The 10,918-nt window shown below is 32.7% G+C and overlaps 1 protein-coding gene across 1 annotated transcript; it reads right to left on the reverse strand.

The window, feature by feature from the left end:
• Positions 1 to 1,442: 1,442 nt before the first annotated feature.
• On the reverse strand, positions 1,443 to 9,364 carry LOC130802614 (polyadenylate-binding protein-interacting protein 11). The gene is made up of 11 exons (XM_057666623.1): positions 9,142 to 9,364; positions 8,445 to 9,053; positions 8,239 to 8,349; positions 7,835 to 7,879; positions 7,678 to 7,750; positions 7,461 to 7,573; positions 7,221 to 7,280; positions 7,059 to 7,106; positions 6,902 to 6,970; positions 2,569 to 2,630; positions 1,443 to 2,478 (listed from the first exon to the last, which is right to left on the reverse strand). The coding sequence occupies exons 2-11, from the start codon at positions 8,976 to 8,978 to the stop codon at positions 2,421 to 2,423; spliced, it is 1,173 nt and encodes a 390-aa protein (XP_057522606.1). The 5' UTR covers positions 8,979 to 9,053; positions 9,142 to 9,364; the 3' UTR covers positions 1,443 to 2,420.
• Between the last annotated feature and the right edge of the window lie 1,554 nt (positions 9,365 to 10,918).

Below are 10,918 nucleotides of genomic sequence, written 5' to 3' on the forward strand. Positions count from 1 at the left end.
TTAATGTTTTAATAATGCTTATAGTCTAAATGTATTTTTCACTAACTTTATTTTAATATTTTATATTGTTTATGGTCCTCATATGTTTTCTACTAACTTTATAAAAATATTTTTCAAATAGTTCTGGTCCTCATATTTTTTTTTCACTAACTTTCTTTTGATATTTTTTAATATTTATATTCCTCACTTATTCTCCATTAAATTTATTATTCAATAAAATAATACATCTACCATTTAAAAATATTCTATCTTTCTTAATTTTCATGAATATTCTTTATAAGAACTTTTTCAAGAAACGATGGAAATAGTAAATTTCACTAAATCGATGGTTTATTTAAATAGTAAAATTATTTTTAGATATAATAAAACATCCTTTTCAAAAGAAAACAATCAATCAAATCCGAAAGTTAGAACGAATACTCATTTTTACATTAGTTCTATTTTTAGATAAAAATCCACCACTTTTCCTTTTAACTCTTTTTTAATTAAATCAACGCAATTCATTTTTTCTCTTAATTTATTACCAATATTCACTTTTTCTTAAAAATTTTCCTATTTCTCTTTGATGCAATTCTATAAAGACAGAGGAATATATGATCATCTATGAAATAAACTAATAGAAGTAGAAACCACATTAATAGGCTTATGTAAATACTTTAATCCCATTCAGATTACTACATTTTATGTCAAAGCAGTCACATTATTCTACGCAATATAACAATCTCAAATAGATAAAATAGTTCGCTTAAATTAAGAAATTCCCATGACTAAATTGAAGGAAATACTTCCTTCATTCTTATTTCTTTTTCTCATTTTTTCCAGATAAAAATTTGATAAAACTTTTCTTATTATGAATTATTATATTTTGGAACGTGATTTTAAGCGCAATCACATATTTACAATATTACCCAAAAATAACATGACTCACTCTTTGTATTCATACTCCTCCCTCTTAATAAATTTTTTAGAAAAACTCTTCCTTTTTCTCTCTCCTACCGTTACCACTTATAAAATCCAAAGTATAATATTTATTACTCCAACAATCAATAATAACACAACATTAAAAAATTGTCAACATTTTACTAGTTTTTCCACATATAACAACCTTTCTAACAGAATATCAGGTAAAAACCAAAATTTCAGAGGAAACTAATGTCCAAAGTGTCAAGAGAAAGCATTAAGCACATGCAAAGATTAGCCTTAATGTTGAAAAAGGACAAACCTTACAGCAAATGGAAACCGACTGAGAATGGCAAATTTCTAATTCCCAAGTCACGCAAATTAAGAATATGGTCTCCTAAACTTAATTACTAAAATCAACATCATTTTTTTAAAAAAATTCTTTTATACTAAACTCAATATAATTTATTAAACAACTAAGCTTTTAAAAGATTATCTTTCGATGCAACAGTCTTAAAACAAAGCTTATATACTCATATTTTATATTAGATAGGTTATTTAACCTATGTATGAAAAACATCTCAAAAAAACCGTCTCATATTACAATTTGTAAGCCATTTATATATTTACAATCATAACTAAACAAGTAACAACCAACATTTCAATTGAATTTAACTATTATATTTTTATCAAGCATTTTCATATCAATTGACTTAAATGACTAACTTAACTAGTAAAACGTCAATGCTACCTCTAGTCAAACAAATCAACTGAACTGACCAACAACCAACACACAATGATCAATTATTGGACACCCACTTTGCCATTTCAAAAGACATCACATAGTGTTCTCAAGACAGCCCAGCCCAGCCCAGCCTAGCCCAGTTAAACAGAACAGCAGCGTTCACAGCCCAAAGATGACCACAACCCAACAAAGAAGCCCAAAACAAGTTCCACATTTCTGACGAACAACATTCATGACTACGTCATCGTACACCATTTAGACCATCTAAGAGTCAATATTCAAAAATGTATAGCCTTTCTTTTAAATCTCCTTTGCGGGGTCAAAAAGGTGGAGCTTTAAACAGAGCAAATCATATTTTTAGAAATAGGAAAAAAAAAAAATTAATTGAACCCGTAAATTTCTGAGCATAAGAAATGTCGGAAGAGAACATCTGCAAAGGCCACAAGTCAACGCAGACAAATCTCCAGCAGAGATTAAGTCAATCTTTGCTGTGGCACCATAAATTCACTCAGAAGTCAGAACTTAATTATAAAAAAAAAAAAAAAAAAAAGAGCCTCGGAAATTGCCTTCAAACTCTCTACATGTTCAAATGAACAAAGCCTTGAAAGGAAATACCTCCCTATAAGTAAAAATAGGATACTGGGCACAGGATATTAAAAGACAAGACTAACGACGCCACGAGTACCTTCATACTATTCTGTGTATTTATATATATGTATATATATGTGGAGATAAGGATCGGCTACGACTTTGTCAGGAGAAAACCAACTTCCATTCAGTGCACTGGTGAACGAGGAGGTCGAGGGCGAACAGGAGTCTTTGACGGGCTCACCCTGCATATGTAAAGTGTAATTGTATGATTAGATCCCTATGAAATTGAATTGTATAGAGCTAAAGGATATAATTGATGGTACATTGTTCACCTGATGCGCAGCCCTCCCAGCATTATACCATTGCAGCTGAGGGCAAATATTGCACTTTCAGCCTGTAAGCAATATCAATTACAAATCAATGCTAACAAACCAAAATTTTAGAAATGAAAAAAAAAAGGATGATTTTATGATACAATGACAAATGAAGTCTACATACGTTGCAACTCAAAAATTCCAGCCAAACAAAACAGGAAAGAATTTGAAATGGTGAAAGTGTCGGTTATAAATCGGTTAAAGTAGAACTGTTTACACTCTTGACAATATTTTGACTCGAAAGGGACTACGGAACGAGGAGCTAAGTAAACATCATTGATTCATCATTCACTTCCATTTCATATTAGCATGTTTCACCTAAGTAAATAACCTTATAACCTCTACGGCTAAGTGTGATTGTTGATTTAAGATCAGAAAACTGTAATCAATTCCAAAATTCTATGCCCGGAAATTCTCTAGAATAAGGTTACCCACTGATACTCTAAGAAAAACAGAGCTAGGTTGAACATAGTCCTAAAAGCCGCATCCGGGATAAAGTAAGCAATGCTAAAGAAAAACACCCAGCCTGCTGTAAAACGCATACTTGACAGGGAAAAAGAACCTAATTACTTGCATGAATTTTCAGGTTTCAGCTGCTGACAAAGAACTTAATTAGTCATAAGTTGCAGGAATAACTGCAAATTGTAAAGGAGAGCGTAAACTTTTCATATGCACAAATGTTAACTAAAATAAATATAATTGGTACTCCATCTCAGTAAATGCCAAAGAGTCACCAATATAACTAGACTTTATGAAAGTTCCTGAAGTTAAAGGCTTTTGACGTAAAGTAAGTCATTACCATTCTCATTCAGGCCTAGTGGCCCACCCTAACACTATGGCCTCAAGTTTCCAAGGGCCAGACCCTAACAAAGAAAGAAAAAGATTGCAGCACAAATAGGCAACATCCTTACTTGAATTTTCCAACATCTTAAATCATAAGAGATACCATGATCATTGCTTGAAAATAGAGTGCTAAACCACTAGCATAGCAGAGATACCCCATTGCTGCCATGAACTTCTAATAGCATATACAATACTAATCCCAAACATAGATTCAAGATAACACAAACTCAACTTGAGATAAAAAGGTCTCTGTTGGGTTTCTGAGCCTATTAACTGAATCGAAATGGATAAGATTGATGTTGAAATTTTCAACCTTAACATAGCTTATTGGACTCATTTATACATGAAATCCTGGAAAGCTATTTCGACTAATTATAAAATAGGGAAAGAAAGATAAGAAAGTCTAAAGTGGAAAACTATTACAATAATTTTAGAGAAGAATCAAAATGCATCCATTTTTTGGTGAAATGTTCTCTAAATTATTTTGAAATGTAATTGTTCATATTAAAAATTAGAAAACCAGCCATAAATGGGCTAAGTAGGTAATATGTTTAATAAAAGGGTTGGTTTAAGCTTCATTTTTACAACCTGCTTAATAAATAGGTTAGATTTAGTTTGAACTTGTTTAATACGGACCCAAACACATATTCAACCCAACCTGACCTATTTCCAGCCCCAATTGCAATCATCATTGTATTGTACAGATCCAGATTGCACCATAAAAAATTCAACAAATATTCTTCAACTATTGAAAGAAAAGCTGATACTCATGCTTGATAGATTAGGAAATAAATACTCGAGAGTAAAACACTACAATATCCGCTATTTATCCTTTTCACCAGCATGCCAATTATTGATATAACAAAATCAAGAAATCTCTCAATTGTAAAAAAAACACTAGTGAGTAGTGAATAAGCACTAAATTATAGAAAGACAACAAAACCACTTTGAATTTGATAAGCTAATGAGCTGATGGCCCAAGGCTTTCCCTTATCAAATAAACTCAAAAAAAAGATTCAAATATAATCCAGCAAAGCTACGACTGATTTACAACTATATGATAACCTCTCCAATACTATCGGCATGGAAAAGAAGAGCACATACAATCCTCAGCAAAAATATCAGTGCAAATATTCAGAGTAATTAATCAAACCCTTAGTTATAAAAAGTGCGCCTCGACCAGGTGAGGAAACGCCCACTACATTAGGTGTGCGTCTTGATGCGCCTCGATGCGTTTTGCACCTTGTGTGCCTGGCGAGCCTCCTTCTTGGGTTGAGTGATTAACTTAAAAGTTGTGTTTTAAGAAAAGAAACAAAACTCTCAAATTCACTTGAATGACCAGTAGGTGAAGAAGAAAACAATGACTCCAGATATGCTTATATTCTCATTATAATACTAAAGTAGTGTTTACTGTAATGATAATAGATGGTTTAAATTTTGTTGCTATATGATATGAATGTCATGTGCTCAGTAATATATATGTTTTAAAATTGATTTTTAGCTTTAGCTTTTAAGCGAAAAAGTTCTCCTTGCCTACAAAAAGTTTGCACCTTCGCCCTGCGCTTTACGCCTAGGTTGTATGGACCTTTTGCGTTTCGGTTGCGCTTTCTAAAACTAAGATTTAACCTTGATGCAATATATGCCTTGAAGAAACCCAAAGCAACAACTAAGTATATATTATATCAACACCATAATAAGACATTGATCAACCAGTTGATCTACCTACATCTAATGAGTCAACACACCAAACAAATGCAACGCATATAGTGCATCAATCAAACAAGTAAGCTAAATCCACCCATTTATGGCTCCAACCACCCTAGCACTTTAAGATATATGACAATATTTCTAATCATGAAAATAAACTCTAAAATCTTTTCCCCAAATCCTAGTTGATGTTGCAGTTTGCCAAGCATTACCTCCCTTAGCTTTAACAAGTGTGCCTCGCTTTGCACCTTGTGCGCGTTGAACTCAGGCTTGACTGAAGACGCCTCGGCTCGGTGAAATGTGCGCCTTGATGTGTTTTGCGCCTAGTGCGCCAATGCGTCTCCTCATTGTGTCGAAAAATGAAGTTAAGCTAGTTTGTTTGAAAAAAAAAATAAAAACTCAAAAGCAACATTTACTAGAATATGAAATTTAAGTAACAGTTGCTTCCATAAAAAAGAGTCGCAACACAGTTGAAGGAGAAGAAAATAACTTTGGAGTATGGGTTTAAAATTGATATTTAAGCTTTTTAACGGATGTACACCTCGCCTAAGCTCGCGCCTTTTTAACGGAAGGACCTTTTGCGACTAAGTGCACCTCACGCTTTATAAAACTAAGTTGCCTCCATGCCTAGAAAGTTCCCTAGTCCATTCAAAAGCCTTATAAAAAGGGATAGAAGTCCAAGAAGCTAGAAATCTCCCAATTTGAAAGAGCACAAACAACATTAATATCAATCCAGCCTTTTCAATAAACCTCTCATGATGCTCGGTTATTATCATAACAAAACGTGACACTCAAAAAACGAAAGCAATAAAGTGAATTTGTGCTCCTCTTTGAAAAATATTTTTATTGTTCCAACATTTCAAAAGCAAAGAACAAACATGATTAGATGATTTAACTAGAAGAGCTTATCTAATTTTGAGGCAATTTCTGATATTGCCTTATTTCCCTCATCACTACATTTAAAATTAAGGCACCTAAAGTAGTCAATCATTGATCATCACCTGATCAAGACAAAAGGCAACAACGTTTTTTTTACATCCGAATATGCTATATAGACTCATAACAGTCTATTGCATATGTACAAGGAAGCGAGAAGATTTTGAAGTACTCAAAGAAAGGATCAAATCTTCTATAGGCATTTCACTAATGCATCTACATTCTATAACACATGATGTTTCAGAATCTTAATCTAGGACACAAATTTTAGCTTCGCAGATTCAATCCCAAACCTCTATATTCATCAAATGATTCCAAAACATTGAATTTCTAGATAGAAACAAGGAAGCAGTTTCCACCAATAGTTGTTAATTAAAATATAACCAACAAAACCTAAGTCTTACTTCAATAACACAATGCATCATCAACTCAAGTCACTGGGGCTCAAAGTCACAACCTCAAACAACAGGAATGAACCATAAATGAATTCACAATTTATCTTATAAATAGTGATAAAGTTGATGGAGGAAAGTGATATCTTCAGAATAGGCATATAAAGGCCAAGATATCATAAACAGAGCATTCAATGTTCATAAAGATGCAAAAAAATCACTACAGAGGGCAACATAAAAAGCAGGAGCCACAAGACTATAGAATGATTAGAGAATATAAAATTCACAACATTCAGGTTGAAATAGATAGCAGCAACGAATAAGGGAGAGAAACAGAGAATTCTGAAAATGAGAACTCAGAAACATTCAACCATAAGCCATCAAAAGATATAGCAAAGAGATGAGGGAATTACAATAGCAAACTCCACAAAAGCAATGCGAGTTGAATGATGATAGTCTCCAAGCAACCTCAGGCGTTGTACCTAGAAAGAAAAAAGATCCTCAATAAGTTGCACACATTCATATAAATTATAAAGTATTGACCAAGATAAGATGTGATGAATCGCATACCTCTCCACAGTATGTTTCAAAAAAATGTTTGACATCAGCTTGTGTAACCTGGCATAAAATAAAAGACAAATCCACTTAGAAATTCAAAGATGCAATATAGAGGATAATCAAATGAAAAAACCAAACATCAATAAAAGTGCTGAACGATTGACAAAAGAATACCTTCTTATCAATGTTGGTGCAATAAACAGTTCTTGCACACATTTCTCTCTCATCTTCAGACTGCAGAATAGAAGTCATTAGTTGTGTGGCACTTTTTCTTTTCTTAAGAGACTCACTAATGATACTATTGTTTAACCATAATGATCATTGTACCAACATTGGAGCTGGATTCCAGCACTAAAAATACCCATACAAGGGAGAGATTATGAACTACAGTCAATGAGTCACTATAGAACGAACCTTTGGCAAGAAAGTAGGATTGACGGGAGCAATAGCAGTTTTAGAAGGCAGCACTCTGATAGGATAAAATCCAAGCACAGTACCTGAAAGGCTTAAAGCAGCCATAGCACCCTCTGCCAAAATGGCAACGATGAGATAAAGCACAACATGATCAACATAACCAAACACAGTTCCCAAATCCCAACTTATCAGCAGAAAATCAATCCAACATCTTTACCTTCATCAGTAAATTCCACAAAAGCAAAGCGAAGGGCTGAATTTGGATCACCACAGACACGACAATCAACAACCTAAACACCCCAACAATCAACATACCCAGATTCAGATATTAAACCAAACACAATCAAAAAAAAGTAGCTAATAAAGCCCATTACCGGTCCACAGTTGATGAAAAGTGCTGCAAGTTGCTCTTCAGTTACCTGAAACCAACCAAAAATCAGGCTTCACAAATCTCAATTGAATTATTTGGAAAACTCATATCCAAAACAGCAAGCTTCACAAGCAACATTTACATCAACAGATGTTCCGACTCTGCTATGATGTGCTCACCCTTACCCTTTGATTTGATGCATTACCGTGTGAGCATGAAAATAAAACAGTTTTTAAAATACCAGCAGGGAGCTTGATGAGCTGTTCTTTATTTTTTCAGTCATAATCCAAAAGTCAAGAATAATGAATATTTGACTCCATTAGACATGACAATAACAAAGCTCATAAAAGCAAAAGACAAAACAATGAAAACATCTCCAAATGAGCTAAATCCGCAAATCATCAGTACCTGTTGATCGATATCGGAAACATACACGGTTCTCCGAATTACATCCTCTCTCTGAGCCATAGTAGTGCGGTTATTCATCCTCCTCTTCCCTTGAGCATAGCCATTTTTTTTCTGGTCCACAAAAAATACGTATAAAAAACAAAAAAATCTCCAAAATCCAACCCTCAAAAAGAAAATAAAACTGAATAATAATCAAAATCTAATACCTTTCTACCAGTGAATCCATTGACATTACCACCAGTACCGCCAACATTAGGATGAATTAAAAAATTGCTCATAAAACCAAAATTGTTGCTATTAGCATTAATATTATTATTAATAGTCCTGTAATTAACCAAAGAAGTTGGCACAAATTCTTTTGCCATAGGGTTTAACTTTGATAACATCTCCTGTAAATCCCTAATATCCTTCTTAAACCCTTCTTCTTTTCCATTCATCAGATGACGATTATTCTTTTTGATATTCTCATAATCATCATCGCCATTTTCACTCAAATCAACATGATCATAGGTATCACCATTCTCAAAATTCATAATCTTAGGCAAATCATCAGTTTTGTTGTTGTTCTTCCTGTCATCTTCGACGACAACAACGTCGTCGTTTTTCGGCATAGACTGAGACTTAAAGCTAAGTTTCTCAATCTTCTCATTGTTGTGGATGTGATTTCCGTTTGATCGTTCAAGATCAGTGGTTTCGAAGTTATTCTCACTCGATGCAACGCTGTTTTCAGCAACCGCCATGATCGAAAACTCAAAACCTTCTCCTTTTCTCTCTCTTTCAAGTCCACAACCGAACAACTTCAAAATCAGTCTTTTCTGAAAAATCGGAGATCAAAATAAGAAGGATTAAAACTAAAAGGAAGAAATGTGATTTACGAAGAGTGAAATTTCCAAAGTAAAATACCTAGAAATTAAACAGTGATAGACATTGATCAGAAGATTAATATCGATTACAGAGGAAAAAGTCGTGTTCTTCACCACTTCTTCAATGGCGGAAAAAGAACATAAAATTTAATTAATTTATGTGATTAATTTATGTGATTTTTTATGAAGAGGAAAAGAAAAAGTGTAGAGGAAGAACAAAACAGAACTTTATATTTGTGGGTTTATTTTTTGAGAGTCTCTTTTCAATGTTGCAGTGATTCTTCTTTTGCACAGTCTTACGGGGTGAGACCGTAACAGTTAAAAATAAAAAAAAAAACTAAAAAAAAAAAAAAAAAAAAAGTAACGAATTTTTAAAATAGACTTTATAATAGGATATTTATTCGACTTTATTTATAAACGAACATAATCGACTTTAAAATTTATTTTAGAATTATTAAAAAGGAAAAGTTACATAAAATAATACAATTTTTTCAAAATTGTCCTACAATAATACATATCGATTAACTATGAATAATTCCAACTTTAAAATATTTGCCTAGAGTAAACTTGGGTAACCGTATGATCTGCTATACTAGATAATTTACATAAAAATTTTGAATAATAAAAAAGTTGGAAAATTTTTTTAACATTTTTTACATTTTTTTCGACATTTTATTTTATTTATCTTTTTTTAAAAAAAACTTGCTAACAAGTCATCCGATTACCAGGTTTACTTTAGGCAAATACCTCCAAAAGTTTGGATTATTCATGGTTAATCAATAGGTGGGATTATTGTAGATCATAAAAATATTGGATTATTCTAGGTAATTTTTCTTATTTAAAACAATGTGGAATAAGATCCAATTTGAACAGATTCAAAATATTAAATCCAAAATCAATCCAATGACTTAAATAAACACTAAATAATTAAATTAATTTTTTTAAATATTGAAGCATTCAATAGAAAATCATAGGAGTAATATGGGGTGTTTAGCAAATCAGCTTATTGAGCAATTTTAGCTTGATATAAATAGAGGGTTGAGTGGGCAAACCAACTAATATGAATAAGTTATTTTTTAACAAGTTGCTCATAGCAGCGGGTTCAAAATCAGTTGGTCTAACTATTTAATAAAATAAACTAGTCAAATTAGTCGTTTGCCAAACACCTTCTATAGAATTGTACAGGTATTATAATACTCGGCTTTTCACTTATTAAATTTGAGCAGGAACGTCTTTAAAATGGTTAGGTAAGGAGTAGAGCTCTTCATGACGAGTTATCTGTTAGGTTCGATCCTTTCAACTCGAAAAAAAGATGACAATATTTTATATTAAAACTAAAATTTGAACGCGTAATAAGATAAATGGGTGGATAACGACACCAAAGTATTATTTGCGGGTAAACCCACGCACTCATTTATTTTTCAAAAATACAAATTTTTTATTCTTTTTATTTGAAAATGTATTAGATGATACATTTGTAATACTCCAAGAGGCAAGACTCTAAATTCATAGTGAGAATACTTTGAAAAGTCTAATAGTATGGACTTTCAAGATTTTACTTTCAATTTTAACACACCAAACTAAAGTGTAAAAGAAGATAAAAAAACGAGCGGATAGCAGCAAAAATAGCTCCTCCATGGAGAGCGGGCTATTGAAAATTTAAACCCACGGATTAATTTTATAAGCAAGCTCGGGTCCACTACTCGTCTAAATCCACCTATGAACGTCTCTAGTTAGGAGGGAAAACCATGGACGTGAATCGTGAGGTTTTTGGTGTCCTTTTCTTCTACTTCTAATTGATTCTCGCTTTCCTTCGA

This window comes from Amaranthus tricolor, chromosome 2 (assembly GCF_026212465.1).
Source record: "Amaranthus tricolor cultivar Red isolate AtriRed21 chromosome 2, ASM2621246v1, whole genome shotgun sequence".
Lineage (NCBI taxonomy): Eukaryota > Viridiplantae > Streptophyta > Magnoliopsida > Caryophyllales > Amaranthaceae > Amaranthus > Amaranthus tricolor.